This window comes from Syngnathus leptorhynchus, chromosome 15 (genome assembly GCF_054491065.1).
Source record: "Syngnathus leptorhynchus isolate UIUO chromosome 15, UIUO_Slep, whole genome shotgun sequence".
NCBI classification, from domain to species: domain Eukaryota; kingdom Metazoa; phylum Chordata; class Actinopteri; order Syngnathiformes; family Syngnathidae; genus Syngnathus; species Syngnathus leptorhynchus.
The window spans coordinates 930740-947946 of record NC_141209.1 but is presented as its reverse complement, the minus strand read 5'-3'; the positions used below and the strand labels follow the sequence as shown (position 1 = coordinate 947946).

Genomic DNA, 17207 nt, shown 5'->3' with positions numbered 1-17207 from the left:
ATCCATGGCACCTGGTGGCTCATATTTTTTTCATCTGTCCCGGTGGGCCAAAGAGATCAATAGCTTTAAGTCATTCAGAAGAGTCTGGCTGTGCAAATGGGATAAAAGTCGAAAACGAAATGTGGGCCCACAAAAGAGAAATGGAAAGCTTTCATGTGATATTTTGAGTCATCTGTGAACTTCATTTGCGGCTGTCGTGCAAAACATACGCTACATCCGATACAATTCAAATGATTGAGCTGCTTTAACTTAACCTCAAATGGTAAGCCGAGAAAATAGGCCTACAAACAAAACAATGTATGATTTAAAATTGCCCACATTAGTCATTCAGACCAGCTCTCTCACTTTTTCAGCTGTGAGTGTTTGGATTTATTAGTCCTCGCTTTTTCTCTCCGAGGCCATGCATTATGCATGACCGACTGAGCAACGCGGAATAATAGTTGTGTCAGAAAAAATTGTAGCTGTATCTTTGACACCTGTCTGCAATTGTAAACAAACAGATGTGCTCGGCGCAGCCCCGAACAACAAATCCACGTGTTGGTACAACACATTACTATTCATTTTTTTAAATGCTGAAGAGAATATACATATATATATAGGGACCATGGTTTGTACACCATTTTATTGATAAACACAGTACAAAAGGCTCAAGAGGACCAGTAAAATGAAAAGTAATTATGAAAGTGTTGACACACGTATAATACAGAGAACATGTCCGGGGTAGCGTAACATGTTTAATTAGCATTGGCTGAAATAATGCAACTGTTTATACATGCATTGTGAAAGTGTTGCACAGCCGCAAGGTTAGTCCCTCCTCTCGTAGCGTTCAAGCGACATCTTCTTAAATCCTCTTTAAAAGCTGTTAATCCATAATCCCACTGGCACTTCATTGGCCAATTTAGTCTCTGTACAAGGCCTGGCCAACAACATACAGATCTGGGTGAGATGCAGAACGGGGACTTGCTCTGAGGTCCCATTGGCTACCCCATGATTCTTCTTTTCTGCCGGCTTCATCATCGAGTCTATAACAAGATGAAAATAGCCACGTTATTGCAAGATAGGAAAATGGCCAACGGTGAACTACTCCCGCAATTTTTCAACAGTCGTTTGCAGGACACAGATAGACACCGACAAACATTTGGATTCTAATTTACACACTAAGCACTATTCTGCCAGACGGAAAAAAAAAAAAAACTTACCCCTGTGTGCATATTGAGGGCTCACTTCCACAGGTCTCAGCCACTGAGAAGACTGGTGATTGAGGTGGAAAGTTCAAACTTGGTCTTCTTTCTGAAAAACTTCGGCGAATAAAAGGTTGAGGTCCTTGGACCGACACAGAACATCTGCCACGTTTACCACGGATATTTGAGAGAAAAGAGCCTCCGACAGAGGTCCAGGCTTGAGACAGTTTTGAAGCTATACGTGGCTGGGCTTCAAACAAAGATGGAGAAATCGGACAGAAAACGGAACGAGCATTACTGGTCAACCGAGAAGATTCCTCCGTGCTGTTCTCTCGAGACCATCGTTGCACTTTTGGTGAAGCAGGTGGAGATGGTGCTTTGAAAGGGTACGAAGGGTTTAAAATGTGCTTTGACGCTGCTGGCCTGGGGAAGCTCCTTGGACTTTCTGGTGGAGTAGTGAGTTCCCTGTTAACTGGGGGACTAGCTGAAGACGGGGGCGTCGGGGACTTTTTATGGTTGCGGGGACTTGGAAGTCGTCTATGGCAAGATTTTGAAGAAGAAGGTGTGGATGGCAAAATTCGCCCCTTAGACAGCAAGTGAGGATGGCTACTGGCTTCAGACGAGGGAGCCACTTGAGAGACTGCAGTACCTCCAGGCATTGGGTCATTCTCCTCCATTCTTGTTGGGTACTCTTGACTAGCAGATTGAGATATTGCTTCATCATTTGAAAAAGAGTGTGAATCTGAGGAATTTCTTCTGTACCTGTTTCTTCTGACTTGCTGCAACAAAGAAGACGTTTTGTCTTTTAAATTGTTCAGATCTGTTTTAGCGTCCGGTTGACTGACATCGGTCTGGATCGCAGTGACTCGATGATCCAGGCCGACAGGAAATATTCTCTTGGAACAATGAGGCACACCTGCTTTGCTAGGTAAGACGGGTCCAGATTTAACTGACGCCCGTAGTCGCTGTGACAAAGCAGCTCCTTTGACCGTAGGTGATTTCACAGATTTGGTTGCCCCTTCGGAGGCTCCGTCGCCTGAGAGGACACTTTCAAATGAATTGTCCATTAGTACCTCCAACGGGGGTGGAGGAAGATTATCCAGGTCTAAATGCTCAGTCTTTTCACATGAAGTGCTCCGAGATCTTGTTCTGCCAGTGCTAAGGAAAGGTGAGGGACTTCCTAAACCGGGTAACACTGGAACACCACACTTTCGTACACCCCGAAGTGGCCCGAGGACTTTAGGACTGTCCATCTCCTCGATCCCTTGGCTGAAGGTATCTATGAGTTTTCTGACTGAATTTCTGCCTCTATATAGACCTGAAAGTGGTCTTGGGGACATAGGCGGGCTGGGAGGTGGTGTTGCTTTCACAAGGCTTGTTGATCTGTCATCTTGCTCTGTATTGTTAGTTGCTCTGGTGGTTTTGGTAATGCACTTCCCTCGTTCACGTAGATTGCCTTCCTTCTCCAAAGATTGGCTTCTTTGGTCGATTTTGGGAGAATCAGACGGTGAGGTTCTCTGGTTTTGTGTCGATGACAAAGTCGTTCTGTTTCCCTTTGTGGTTTCCTTGCTTTTGTTGATTTTCTGCAATCTTTGGCCAATTTTCTTCTGGGACCTTCCCAGTTCAAGCAAAGTAGGATCCTCATCTTTGCTCCGCAAGGATTCTGCAGAACGGGAACGCCTCTCCTGAGCCAGTGTGGTTGTTTCGACCCCATTCCTTCGAGCGGTTGTTCGAGATCTCTTTAACGATGGCCCCTTTTCACCTGTCCTCTGACCTCTACCTCTTTTTGGACTACCAACAACTTTTGGTTTTGTACCAGCGCTTGGTGGGTGAGCAAAGTGTATTTTGCCACTTATCGCATTTTTCATTTTGATGGTCATTTCTACATTTTTGGAATTTTCTATGCGCTTGGTGGGTAACCGCCGTGGCTTCTGTTGCTCAAGTGATGAATTTGATTGTTGTCCCTTTCGACTATCCATTTCATCATCGTCATCTTCCTCAGCATCATCTAAAGAGACGGATCCTAGGAACGAGTCCCCCTGTACATTGGCCATCATTGTGCACATCGAAGCTAATGAGTTCAAAGAATGAAGGGAACCACTCGGACTTTGTTGATGTGCACGTTTTTTTACCTGCACTCCAGTCGTGGAGGTATAATCCACAGGACTGAAGGGAGTAGTTGTATTTGTTCCGCTCGATTCACAACTAACACGCCGATGGTGCTTTTCTGATCCAGCCAGGGATTCACTCTCAGCCCCGATCCCACTGTCCTCACTAAACAGTGCAGAGTCCTCAGGCCCGAGCCTGCGAAGAGATGCCAGTTCAATACGGGATGCGAGCTGCATTATTCTGGTCTCAATTCCACGTTTGACTTTCAGCTTCTCCTCTAAAAGTTCGGAGATTGAAGAAAAGTATTCCACTGCATCCTCCAGGGCCGAGTCGCCGATTCCTCCAACTGTCTGACTCACGTTCTGCATTCTTTGCGTGGTGTACTGAAGCAGCTGCTGCAACAAATCAGGTGGTTGTTCAATAGCCGAGGCAGATTTGAAAGGTACAGCAGATGAGAGTTTTTTGGTTGGATTTGGCCAAGAAAGGTGTTCTCCATTTTCTTTCAGCATCTTTTCACCTTCATCCACAATTTCTTCCAGTGCTCGAATGATTTCTTCAAAACGCAAAGCCATAAAAGAAACCATTGGCTGCAGATAGGTTTGCGTTTGAGTCGCTTGTTCCAGCAGACCGAGAACAAAATCATATTTGTTGATGCTGGGATTTAAAAAGGCATATGCAGCTTGGTGAGCTTTTACCAGAGGCTCTGGGAAATCGATTTTTGCCATGTCCTTGTCTTTCTTTTTAAGCACTTTTAAACCTCTGGAACATCTTCTTGTTTTTTTCCCCAACTTTTTCTCCGGTTCTTCCTGCTTGTCCCTATCTTTGTCTTTTTTCTGCACCACAGTGTTGTCCATTCGTCGATTCTTTAATGTATCCGTGTCGATGACCTCTGGGGCAGGCACAGTTGCGTGCGTATCTTCTCTCTGTGGCATATTTACATCACTTTGAAATACTTGTTTCTGTCCACTTGTCTTTTTTTTGTCTTTAGTATTGCCATCAGCAACGCACTTGTAATCATTTTTAAAATGAGCTTCTCTGGGCTGCTCATTAGGTGCAGCGGGGAGCATTCTTCCCCGCCTCAAAGAGCCCAGAGTCGCAAAATTGTTACCTTTCGATGGTGAGCATCCCATTTTGGATATTTGGATGTGATCAACTTACACGTCTGGATGACGTGGCAACAGTACATTGAGATGGAAATGATGCAAAGAATATCCAAGGTCCTCAGCCATCGGCTGTATCTGTTTCCCTCAGATGGCAGCGGGAGTTCAATCTGATGAATGCGCGCTCCATGAGGATGCAACCAAACCAAAATGCTGATAAATCCATTTGGATATAACCCTCGAAGGTTTCATAGATGAAAAAAAATCATCCATGGCTTGTGGGTCATGTTTGTAGAACTGTCTTGTTGCATGCTCTTGTACACATGGCTGTGTGTCTGACTAAGGACAAGCTCCTGAAAGGATTAGCGAGGCTTTGGGTGAACCCCCTCGGCAACTACATATGTCACGTTAAAGCATATAAAACTCACCTACTTGTAAGCGCATAAGCTCATTTGGGTAATGAGGGTTGGCCTCAGCTGGCTTTTTATAGTCTGCACAAACATACCTGTTATGGTGACGCATCTGCACAGTGAAAATATTCTTTCATAACAAAGCACACGCAAGGAATTGCTTTTTGCCGGGGTGTCACTCTTGAGACACAGTACTACATAAAAGCATGATTAAACAACAAGACACAAGCTCTTTCTATGATATTAAGATTCATAGTTGTAGAATACACCGTTTGCAATAATGAGCGTCATTGATTAAATCACATTTAGAGGATGGAGATGAAAATGTGAAGCAGACTCTAATCCATATTTATACCCCATATCCCTCCACCCCCCCCAAAACTGATGTGTTATTTTACATTTTTGACATTATGGTCATTAGTGTTACCTTCTTAAGATGACTACTGTAATATTTGAATTTCTAAATTATTCCTCCATGACAATGTAAAATAAACAAACACAGCTAATTATAGAAACCATATTTATTTATGTCTTTATTTATGTCTTTATTTATTTATTTATTTATTTATTTATTTATTTATGTATTTATTTATTTATTTCCTTATTTATTTCATTGTATGGTATTGGCGCGACGCATAGCGGTCACACGGCGTCGCTAACACGACTAGTATCGGAGAAGTTTAAATTTGGGAACAAGTGTTCGTAAACAAACTCTCATTTCTCCACCACTTTCACAAAGGTTGTATTTATTATTTATCCAGTCTCGTATTGATGAATACGAAACGGAAACCAACACCTTTCACTTGTGGTTAGCTTTAAGCTAATTTAAAGCTAGTCGGAAGTAATTGTACCTGTATTTCGTGACGGCTAAAATTTCATTCAACATGCTGCTTGTAATCTACAATGTGGATTTAGATTGAGAATCTACCAAAAACATACCAGAAATTAATGTGATTTGGGTGTTAAAGTACCCATGTCAACTACAGTTCATCAAATTCGATTGAGCCCCGCTTTAAACTTCTGCGTGTGTTGAATTAATCGAGGAAAAAAAATGTAATCCGGTGGAATAACTAAAAAAAAAAAAATGTGGCCAAACAATCAACGTCCATCATTATTACTCTAACATTTATCACAAGTTTCAAGAATAACCTGAACATGGTTTTGAGTCTTGAATCCATTTAAACTCTAATTTGACTGTGTGTAAATAAATACTATTTTGTCTTGTGAGTGAATCAGACTTGAAGCGTTCATCATTTAAATTGATCTCCTTATCACACCAGAACACACTTCCAACAGGAGCACAATGAAACGGACAGCCCAGTGGTGTGGAACCACCACCATCACCGCCCTCCAGGTCAGGAACAAGAGTGAAGAACAATGTCCACCTGAGAAGAGCAGCTGCAGGACTGGGATGTACTTTCATAGGAGGACTCTGCAACCAACCTTTACCGTTAAGCAACAGGAAATGATGTCTTTTTTAGAACTTTTTGGTGAGAAAAGTCAACATTGTTGTTCCTTGCGTCACATGAAGCCAGAACGTAATCATGATTCACTCAATTTCAGAAGATGACCTAATCCATGACTTTTTGTTGATGGACTGTTGCTGTAAAATTACAGACAAGGTAAATGTCTACCTTTCTGAAGAAAAAAAAATTCTCGTTAATACTCCAACTCATGTCTTTCCTTATCTAATTTGCAGTATCTTCTGGCCATGGTTTTCATCTACTTCAAAAGGTCTCACTTGACCATTGAAGAATACACCAAGAAGAACTTTTTCATTGCACTGTAAATTCATCAAAGGTTTACAGTCCCCACACTCGAACATTTTTTTTAACTCATATGCTTACATTGTAGGTATCTAGCCAACAGCATGGAGGAAGAAGAGGAGGAGAGTAAATATGAGATTTTTCCTTGGGCGTTGGGTAAGACCTGGAGGAAGAAGGTCAAGCAATTCCTCAAAATGAAGGACAAGTTCTGGGTGCGCATCGAGTTCAGAGCGGCCGTCAGCAGACGTTGCTGTGAAGAGGTAAACAAACAAAGTTGACCCATAAATAATGTTTTGCTCTGAAACTTTTTTAAGTTTGATGTCTGACCTTAAGTTCTGTTAGTTGCTTTTTTTTTTTTTTTTGCTGAGGGTTTCTGTGCTTCCAGGTAATGGCCATCATGCCATCTCACTTTGTCTGGAAACGAGAGCGCTCAGAGCAACACAGTGGCGCTCACAGGCAAACAGACAAAGTCACTTATCCCCGAGGGCCTTCAGCTTCTCCAGTCCCTTGTATCCGCTGCAACCGCAAGAGCACATTCAGTCAGCGGCTTCAGATATCCAGAAGCTCGTCTTTGCCCAGCTGCAAGAATACAATTTCTCAAAGCACTCCGCTGAGTTTGGAGAAAAGCCCACCACCCATCGCCACTTGTGACCAAACCCAGCGTTCTTCCAACGGCAGCGAGTTACCTGGTAGGTATCTTACTAGAGGTAGGTACCCAAATGAATCAATTCATCGACAACAAATCAACTGACAAAATTAATCGTCTCCTATTTTAAGAATTGCGTCATCGTTCAGACAATTTTTTAAGAAAAACGATGTCCAAATCTCTCAAAAGTAAGAATTCTGGCCCGAAGCAAAATGAAGCACAGTAAATTAGCATCAATATTGAGTCAACATAGTCAACTATGAGTTGACATGTTTGTGTACTTTCTGGCAGGCAGTTTGTCCTCCGACTCCTACATGTACGACTCTTCCATGGACTGGATCAATAAATAGTCCATCCTGTCGGCGTAGTTCCCAACTTCCAGTTTCAAACTCCCAACACGTGGATGTTTCTACTTTGAAGCAAATGTCTTTTAGCAACACCACCTCTATTTAGAATTCACGTTCAAGATTGCACCGACAAATATAGTCGAAAAACTCATGAATAACTTATGATTATTTATATATTTATGATATAATGCACACTGTTCTTAGTATTTATCAATGTTATTTATTTACTTCAACACTTGTAGCAATAATTTTGACAAGCATTTCTAAAAAGACAATTTATGTTTGGCAGAATCCAAGCCACGATTTCTCAATTTGATGTCACATACTCATGTGTTGCAGTTTTCAATTATCACTAAAGACTGAAATGTTCACTAATGAAATAAATACTGATATGAACTATTTTGATGATGCTTGAGACTGCCGGCAGCACCCCACACAAAGTAAAATGGCTAAAAAGCAATTTGTTGACATTGGGAGATTGCAATCTACAAACACACCCAATTTGAGGCTGATTCAAATTGTTCTTTTTCAGCCTTGTCTGCATCGTGAGTGCTATTCTTGAGTCACCCGTGTGTTTTTTAGTTGCCGTTTCAATTTCTCAAAAGGGACGATACGAATACGGTATTTTCGCAATCATTTAAATCTTGATCATTTGACGCACAATCATGAATACGTTATTTTCACAATGATTTCAATCGAGATCATTTGATGTACAATATTATAACAATAATCAAAGTCACTTAACTCTCGGTCTTTATTTTACAAATTATTTTCCATACAAACACAAGAACAAATATCGTCGACAACTCGCTATGTCACAAACTTCCGCAGTTTCACCAGGAATGCTGGAAATATAAGAAAATGAACATTTGTTTAGAAAATAAAAAAGTAACATTTATATTCAGCAAAAACGATCTCACCTGTATGGCTCAACTGATGTGGGTGAGGCCTGGCAATATATGGGATACTCCCAAAGGCTGGATCTTCATCTGAAATTTAAGACGGGTAGTTAAGTTTCAACTTGGAAGGAATTTCCCAAAATACAAACACAGTTAAGTCACCTTGTTCCTCCTCAATTGAAGCGTCCCCCTCCTCGACGGGGACTACATTCAAGCTCGGTGCTTTCTTCGAGCAATACCGCCCATCTTTAAGACGGGCGGGACCAACGAGCCAGTCCCGGGTCGGAATATCAAAGATGCGTTCGCACAACAAAGGAAGCGCTGTGCATCGAATCCCTTCCAGAAGGTCGATCACTTGAGTTATACTGAGTGGGGGGGGGGGAAAAACAACGTGAACAAAATTGGACCTTTGTGGAAAACATCTCGGAGGTAGATAGGCAGACAGTGAACACACTTGGCGAGGTAAACGGCACAGACGGCCCCGGGGTGCAGATGGGGAATCACAGTGGGCAAAACGAGCTGTGGGCTGATCAGATCAAGAGCGACCTGCAATAGACATAATCCAATCAGTAAAACACCAAAGTTGCCACCCACGGCGTTGTTTCCTTGGAAAGCGCCGCCGTGACTTTCAACACCGACCGCATCGAATGCCCGACGGGCAAGAAGAGGGGAAGCCGCACAAAGGTCAGCCTTATGGAAATGGACATTGTCAGGCCACTCCTCCCCTTGCCGCGCTCTCCATGCGGCTCTCCAGCGTTGGTAGTTGAGCATAGCTCTTTTGAGGTGATCCTCTCTGATGTCTATACTCAGCACGCTGCCCCTGGAGCCCACTGCCCAAAAGTAATCAACAAAATGAACAAACATTTGATTACCACAGTGACACTTCAAATTTGTAATACCACCATCATGCCCAACAATGAATTACAGTCCATCAAAAATGGCCTTGCACTTAAATACAAGTAGAAACTGTACTAAATAATTCAATACAAATGTATTTCACAAAAGAGAACTAAAATTGTATCAATATACGTTTAAAGACAAACAGTCCTTATAAATGAAATCCAAATGCATTGCACTGGAAGGTTTAAAGGGAATTAATTGTACAGGCCCATCTTAATAAATGTATTTTGAATATTAATATAACATCACAATATACAAGCGGTATAGAAAATTGACGAATGGACGGATGACATATGCGCATGTGATTCTGTTGTTAGCCACAAGAGGGCAGCCGCGTACCGTACCAAACTTTGACAATCACTGCACGATGACATGCCAAGATGCACTTTGTGGCCACTCCATTACACTTGGACTTGCCAAGATAACACTTGGGTTTACATGATTAGATAACAACCTGTCCTATCGAATAAAAATAATGACTCAATGGTGGGTGCGTACCTGCCCGAGATAAAAACAGAGACATGGCCCCAGACCCAGAGCCTGACTCCAGCACATAATCTCCCTCCGTGACGTCCATCATCAGCAGCATAGCGCTGGCATCCTGAGTGTAGAACCAGATGACACCAAATATTTGATCTGCACAACTCAAATGAAAAATACATCTTGTGACAAAGAAAGAAAAAAACAGAGCATAGCCTCGTGGCCTTAATTGGCACGTCCCGACTCAAATCATTCCAAAACCAAACTATGCTTCCAATCAATCCATTATTTTGTTGATTTGGAACTGTGCTTTTGGTAATCGTCACGCCAAAAGATCTGCTTTATTTTGAGCTTTCTGGCAGAAGCCTGAAGGCTTGAGTGTATTTGGAACGCTTTAGAATTCTCTCCAACTAGACTAAGCCACTGGTCGCTATTTATGTCTGGATGATAAGCATAGACCACATCAACTAGTAATCTTCCATCAATATTATTGACCTGTTTTGCTTGATCAGCAGACAGCACCTTAGCACAGTCTATTCACCAGCTGCTTCTGGCATGATGTTAAAAACATTGACCATTGGTATAAAGTGAGCATAAAGAAACACTTTTGCATTTGTTGTATATACCTTTGGATAGGAGATAGCAGGGCCCCTCTTCATATACAGCACATAATCTTCCAAACTTGCACGTCGTATGAAGATGGGGATCCCCTTGCTTGTTCTCTGGACGTGACCTGCAGGCTGCCCGGCTATATCATCATGCAGGATAATCCCCCAGCTGCTCATAAGACGTGTTCCGAGCTGAAGCTGGAACATCTTCCTGAATTCCACACAGCCTTTTTTATGATACTCGGCCACTAGCAGCTCCCCGTATGCGAGAATGGTCTTTCGTTGGAGAGTGGTTTCCATCTGCTGTGCAGCCACATCATTGCAATCGTCTGAATTCTTTTCTTCCAAAGATGGTCCATCTTTTGCATCTGAACTGGGATCAGATGACCTGTGCTCCTCCATATATGTTTCCTCTTCATGTGGTTGGTTCTGATCTCTCAGTTGCATCACCTCAGGGCCCAATGCATCCTGTGGAAGCAGGGAACTTATCCTCTCGAGGGGAGATAAAGATCTCCTGGACAACAGCGATTGCCTTGCTACCTGCTTAGTGTTCAGTAGTTGCGTTTTGGAGCCCTCTCTGTCATCATTGCTACATTTCACACAAGCTGTTGAAAACCTTTTCATTTCCACTTGACTGGAATTACATTTTACAAACATGTATCTGCGTCTGTAAAGTTCAAGAGGGCGTGTGTGAATACGTACCAGTCGAGATAACACAAGAAGTCCAGCACAGGGCATTTGGACTGTCATTACGTCAAATTATTCTAATTTAACAAGGAGAAGAGATTCAATTACCATAGTAAGGTACCTTGCTAGAATGGCAGGTGTCAAAGAGGAAACAAACGATATTGTCAACAACATTGCTCCAATGCATGCGCCTGTAAGAAGGTCGCCATGCTTGATATTGCGAATGATACGTCATAACTGCGCGACATCCAGCAAAGGATGGTCTTAGTGTGCATCACTGCGCATGTGCGCGAGTATCCACACGTGGTTGGAGGAAACCACGCACGCAGGCAAACGCTAGCGCTTTTAGAAATGGCGGACGGTAAAGGTAGCTCTTCGCTGCCGCTACCTTGCGTCTTTTCGCCTAAATCACACCAGTACCTGGCAGTGTGCGCCCAGGACGGGAGGCTTCGAATTTGGAACACAGACAGTAAAACACTCCACCAGGAGTACGTGCCTTCAGCTCATTTGAGTGCCACTTCTACATGCATCCAATGGGGACCATGCCGGACAGCCAAGGTACGCGAGCTAGCGCGGCCTAAATCAGATGCGCTCGGACGTTGTCATCAAATTACCGCAATACGTGATCGGTAGCGATTTTTTTGCGAAGAAACGTGCAAATAACCATGCCGTACCCTGCTTAGCGCAGAGACCTTTTCTCCTCGTGTGTGTTCGAGACGGACTTAGCCGCAGAAGCAAGTTAGCTAACTGCTAGCCGTCAACAGCTCGCAAAACCCACGTTGGTCCCACGTGGAGTTGTGATCTGTGCAATTACGGCATTACAACAATGTAACAACCACATATGACTCATTTCTCAAGTTATTGAATACGGTCCTTTGGTAGCGCAAACCTTACATTTGTAATTCATCCAACAGACGGGTTAGCAACATGCCGTTAGTGGCAGGGGGAGTCGTCTCCTCCTGCAGCAGCATAACTCGAATAAAGCGGCGAAAATAACATTTGACCGCCTCTGACCACCGGCATTATTGTACGTGACGTCATATGTCGCCGACTTTCTTTGCGCGAGATAATACTGGAGAGGACGATTGTCAATTGTAGCAAATCGATGCAACCGGTTCTCCCGCACCGATGTATGTCAATGTGGTACGTTTTGCAGGAGGGTCCTCAGAGGAAGAGGAGGAAATCAGAGGCGGTGCAGCTGGAGCAAAGGGCAGACCTGTTGGCAATGGGCACGGTGGCGGGCACCGTCCTCATTTACAGTACGGCCAAGGGAGCTCTTCACTGCACCCTGGTAAGCGGCGATCCTTGTCGTCATTTGTCGCGGTGACGTCAAATCGGCGGTTTATTGTGCATTTTTACGCATCGACATTGTTTTTGTGCTTTCAGGATGGAGGCCATAGCGGGGGAGTGAATTGCGTTCATTGGCACCCCGAAGACACTTTATTATATAGCGGCTCCGACGACACAAACGTTGCGGAATGGGACCTGCAGACGGGCAAGACGCGGAGGTCAGTCTCGTGATGAAATACCCGCACCTGTACGACGAGCCATTATGAGGGCCGAACGATCACAAATACTATCCCAATTGTCGTTTACAGCAAGTGGAAGGCTGACCGAGCGGCGGTCACCAGTTTGTGCGTGAGCCCGGACGGTAAACTGCTGCTCTCAGCCGGACGGATCATCAAGATGTGGGACTTGGACACCAAGGAGCTTTATAGGGTGAGTGCGGCTAACTTTGTATTCACCAATCGAGCGTCGCTTTGGTCGAGCACGACCGGCAACCTATCGGCCTCCCTCTCCCGTTGCAGAAATTCACCGGCCACTCCACGGCTGTGACGACGCTCCGCTTTGCCACGGCGCAGCCCAGTGACAGCGGCGGTCTCTATTTTGTGTCTGGCGCGGCTCACGATCGACTGCTTAGCGTGTGGTGCGTGCGTGCCTGCGTTGAAATCCCGAAGCGACGCGCAAAGGTGCTCGGGTACTGACCCGAGATTGTCTCGCCGCAGGCAAGTACGAGAAGACGGCAAGGACAAGAACTCGGTGGCGTCGTTCGTACTGACGGACGAGCCGAAGCACGTCGACCTCGTCGCGTCCAAAAGCAAGGACCAGGTCAGAGGAGATATGACAAACTATCACCGACCCGTCCCGATCGGACGGGCCGATGGAAGCTCGATGACGAGCACGCCGCTAAATTCCCGCTTCTCTCCCCTCGGCAGGCGGTGAGGCTGGCGGCGGTGTGTGAAGACGGACAGCTGCATCTCTTTGAGCACTTTTTAAACGGGTGAGCGCGTCCGACCTCTCCACCGACCTGCCCGCGTGTTCATACCCGGTTCGCGGTTCGGCTCGGCACGGCAGCTCATCCGAGCGTGTCGTCGCAGGCCCTGCAAGAAGCCCCAGTCGCCTTGGTGCACGCTGCAGATGTCGGACACAAAGGATACCCCGACGCCGATCCCCCTCCTCGCCGCCGCCCTGGCCGACGAGTCCCGAAGCGTGATGCTGGCTTACGGCAACTATCTGCAGCCCGTCACCGAGAGAGTGGTGAGCGCACGGGCCGATCGTTGTCCCGCGCCGTCTGTCCCGTTTATAACTCGTAAATGACCGAGCTCCTTTTTCCTTCTTGCCAGGACCTCAACGCGGCCGATCGGCACGTTTGCCTGACGCGGAATGTTCAGACCGCATTGTCCCTCTCCGTCGCGTCCGCCGTTTCCAAGGTAGGCTTTTTCGGGAAACCTAACTCGCCCTTTGCTTGCGTGCGATCGAGCAATAGAACGCCTGTCTTGGATGAAGGAAGAAAATACGACAAATCTTGTGGTGTGTCAACTCCAGGTGAAAACCCCAATTGCCAACGCCAAGAGCAAAGTGCTCATTCCCGGTCTTCCCGGCCATCAAGCCCCAGTCAAGGCGACGGCCAAAAGAAAAGGCACAGACTCCAAAGAGGTTTGTTAAATGGCAGAAAACAGAGCAGCCCCGACGGGCCCACTCAATGAAAATACGGCCACGTCGGTTTTCCCTTCGCTCTTTTCAGAAGTCAATAGCCGAGCGACTCGGGGAAATTGATCTGCAGGCTACGTCTTCCGACCAAAGGGGGGCGCCCTGCTTACAGACGGACAATTTTGCCGTGCTGCTGGCGCAAGGCCTCGAGAGCAACGACGCCGCTATCCTAAATGTGAGTACGAGCGGTCAAAGTTAAAAATGGCCGTCACGCTCCTCTCATCGGTGTTTTCCTCTCCCAGAAAGTTTTTCAAACTCGTAAAGACCCGGTCATCAAGAAAACGGTGGCTCGGCTACCCCTCGCTTTCGTTTTACCCTTGCTGGAAGAGGTGAGTGAGCGTCGCTTGGTAGTCTGCAGTGACGCGAGCCCGGATCTTCGTGGCCGTGCTTTGAGCGAGTATTTTTCTCTTTTTCTTTCTTGATAGATTAGCAGGAGGCTCCAAGGGCACCCTTTCGCGTAAGTCGCTTCCATGAGATGCTACTCACTTGTACCTAGTTTACATGTCATAGAGGAATGCGTTTGAACCTCCCATTCCTTCTCCTAGGGCGTCTCTGATGGTCCGGTGGCTCAAAGCGGTACTAATGCAGCACACATCATACCTGTCTTCGGTGAGTCAGCTGTCGCTCACTTCAATCTTTCTGTGTTGACGCTGTGACGTTCCATATGAGTTCCGTTTATCGGGGTTTCCTTGACCCGTTTGGGCCGTCCCTCAGCTGCCCGACCTGGTTTCCCAGCTGGGAGTGCTCTACCACATGATCCAGAGCAGAGTGAAGACGCTCCACAAACTGACAAAGTTAAAAGGAAAGCTGTACCTCCTGGTCACGCAGGTAGGTCCGCTTCAGCCTCTCCTGATCCTGTCGTAAAAACAAATCATCAATCGTTAGTTGCCTGATCTCACGTCATCTGGGAGAGAGAAGATCTGGATTTTTGTGACAGCCTTGAGAACATAACATTATTATTGTTGACCGCTAGGTGGAGACAAAGACTCAGAGCAACACGGCGTTTGACGTTGACCACACAGCCAAGCTGGTCTATGAAGAAGGTAAGGGGCTGCTCCTCTCCTTTTGTTTGGACACTCATGAAGCTATTTTTCCAAGCGCATCTTCAGGTTGGTGTCGGTCAACAGCTTTGCTCTTCACGTAGACATTGTGGGGCGTGCGCCGCATGCAAACATTGCTCCTGTTGCCTGGCAACACTAGCCGTTTATCTTGAGCAGAATAAGGCCCCCCCGCCTGCTCTGGTCACCGGTAACTTTGACATCACTTTTGTTCTTTGTTGGAAAATTGAAAGGGAAAAGAAAAAGAAAAAAATAGCCATCAATTTAAAAGCGAAGCCCTACTTTTGCAACACCCTAACTTGAGTTGGAATTTTCATTCTTTGTTTGCCTGCGTAACAAGAAGAATCTCCCAATATTTCAAGTACAACTTGTGATTGTTTTCAAGGACCAATTCCACTTCAGTGAAGAACTTTGAATCATTTTGGAAGAATTTTCTTTGGATAGAAAGAATAATGATGTCTGTAGGACGCAGGTGTTCCTTCTCAATAGAAATCCGCCTCCGTTTATTTTTCTTTTTTAAATGACCCAATGCTCCCATTTTCTGCCTTTAACAGAATCTTCAGACGAAGATGAGGCCTCTGGGACCGAAGGCCTCGTGGATGAAGACTCAGATGTAAGTTTTGAAAAGTCCTCAGAGTAAATCTTGAATTGGCAATGCTTTTGTTGCGACTAGTGCAAGGCCACATGCGGAGGAGGACGTCGGCCATTTCAAATCATAACATAACACAACACAGACATTTGGGGTTCTTCTATTTGATACAGCAGCAGTTCACTCAGAAACAAATCTCAATGCCAATTTGCTGTTTATTATTCATCATTAGAATTGGGAGGAGTTGGACGAGGCGATGGAAGACGACAAGAAAGAGCAAAGTGATCAGGAGGAAGACGCTTTCGACGGCAGGACGGATTCCAAAGCCAACGGGGAGGAAAAGATGGAGCGCGATAATGAGAGTGAAGAAGAATGACAAGTCAAGTACAACATGGACCTGAAATGTACTTTGGTTTTAGTGTCCTGATTTTAATTTTATGATGAAAACAAAGTATTGTTTTACAAAATGGACAAACGTGACGGAATTTGAGCCCCACATTTTGGAACCAATCCCAGTTCTTAGCTGCCAAATGAGCGAAGAAGGAATTTGGAGATGTCTCCGGGATTTTGTTTTGCCATCTTGCAACCAATACCACAACGTATTGTTCTGCCGTGCAGGAAACAATGTGGCGCCGCCTTATTGGTTGCACAGAATCATACTCGCCAGGCCTATTATGTTACAAGAAACTGTTTGAGCCAAAGGAGGACTCATTAAGACCATACATTATGAGGACCCGATGCAACAATGTAAATCTTTGTACAGTAAAACGTTTGTATGAGCTCTTCACTCTAAAACTATCCCGCAGAAGTCCTTGAGATTAAAGGAACTACTGTAAATCAAGTCTCCTGAAGGGTGTGTGGGTGTTTTTTTTTTTTTTTTAGTTTTCACGTGTTGCCATCCTTTAGTCCAGACTTGGTCCGGAGTCCACTGCCTTAAAACCAAAGCCGACGGCCACCGAGAAAAAAAAAAAAATGCAATGAACACACTCGATAAATGACTTTGAATGAATCTTTAACACGTCTGAGTGTTTATAGGGTGGTGTGAATCTTTTAAATACCTCACTTAGCCTGTTAAATATTTCAACTTCATCCAAAATTAGATTTAAAAATACAGAAACAATCATCTGTATAACATGCCTCAATATACAGTAAGGGTGTGCTTTGTGTGTGTTGTATAAGTTGTAATGTGACAAATATTTACCAAAGCTGCTCAAAAAGCCTGCAAGTGATATTTTAATTGTGTATATGTATTCCAATTAAAAGGAAAAACATTAGGCTAGAGTGGTCTGTTGTATGTATGCTGTTTTGTCATTCACATCTTAATCTTCAAATATTAAATATACAAATAAACACAGCCAAGCTCATGCAATTTTGGTGGAAGAAGGTAAACTGCTTTAAGACATAGTCTGCTATGTTTTGTACATAATGAAGCCTGC

At 44.8% G+C, this 17207-nt stretch overlaps 4 protein-coding genes across 12 annotated transcripts; 2 read left to right on the top strand and 2 right to left on the bottom strand.

The window, feature by feature from the left end:
- Positions 1-898: 898 nt before the first annotated feature.
- pcare1 (photoreceptor cilium actin regulator 1) lies at positions 899-4420 on the bottom strand. Its single transcript, XM_085932620.1, has 2 exons — positions 1200-4420; positions 899-1022 (listed from the first exon to the last, which is right to left on the bottom strand). The coding sequence occupies exons 1-2, from the start codon at positions 4418-4420 to the stop codon at positions 899-901; spliced, it is 3345 nt and encodes a 1114-aa protein (XP_085788746.1).
- A 1002-nt stretch (positions 4421-5422) lies between these two features.
- spdya (speedy/RINGO cell cycle regulator family member A) lies at positions 5423-7942 on the top strand. 5 transcript variants are annotated; one of them, XM_085931968.1, is made up of 8 exons: positions 5423-5539; positions 6081-6290; positions 6367-6422; positions 6500-6585; positions 6655-6826; positions 6952-7255; positions 7344-7400; positions 7504-7942. In XM_085931968.1, the coding sequence occupies exons 2-8, from the start codon at positions 6104-6106 to the stop codon at positions 7560-7562; spliced, it is 921 nt and encodes a 306-aa protein (XP_085788094.1). In that variant the 5' UTR covers positions 5423-5539; positions 6081-6103; the 3' UTR covers positions 7563-7942. The 5 variants fall into 5 exon arrangements, with proteins under 5 accessions (XP_085788094.1, XP_085788095.1, XP_085788092.1 ...); XM_085931969.1 differs by having other exon boundaries at positions 6364-6422; positions 6500-6534; XM_085931966.1 differs by having other exon boundaries at positions 6364-6422.
- Positions 7943-8295: 353 nt separating this feature from the next.
- trmt61b (tRNA methyltransferase 61B) lies at positions 8296-11824 on the bottom strand. 5 transcript variants are annotated; one of them, XM_085931621.1, is made up of 8 exons: positions 11808-11824; positions 10465-11113; positions 9857-9959; positions 9098-9288; positions 8913-9004; positions 8621-8823; positions 8480-8548; positions 8296-8404 (listed from the first exon to the last, which is right to left on the bottom strand). In XM_085931621.1, exons 2-8 carry the CDS (start codon positions 11101-11103, stop codon positions 8370-8372), a joined length of 1332 nt encoding a protein of 443 aa, XP_085787747.1. In that variant the 5' UTR covers positions 11104-11113; positions 11808-11824; the 3' UTR covers positions 8296-8369. The 5 variants fall into 5 exon arrangements, with proteins under 5 accessions (XP_085787747.1, XP_085787748.1, XP_085787749.1 ...); XM_085931622.1 differs by lacking the exon at positions 11808-11824 and adding an exon at positions 11242-11572 and having other exon boundaries at positions 10465-10914; XM_085931623.1 differs by lacking the exon at positions 11808-11824 and adding an exon at positions 11149-11570 and having other exon boundaries at positions 10465-10914.
- LOC147044888 (WD repeat-containing protein 43-like) lies at positions 11417-17050 on the top strand. Its single transcript, XM_085931616.1, has 18 exons — positions 11417-11691; positions 12290-12424; positions 12520-12641; positions 12732-12852; positions 12942-13060; positions 13140-13242; positions 13350-13414; positions 13512-13671; positions 13758-13844; positions 13960-14070; positions 14159-14299; positions 14367-14453; positions 14550-14581; positions 14670-14733; positions 14839-14952; positions 15098-15167; positions 15737-15795; positions 16004-17050. The coding sequence occupies exons 1-18, from the start codon at positions 11485-11487 to the stop codon at positions 16145-16147; spliced, it is 1941 nt and encodes a 646-aa protein (XP_085787742.1). The 5' UTR covers positions 11417-11484; the 3' UTR covers positions 16148-17050.
- Positions 17051-17207: the final 157 nt, after the last annotated feature.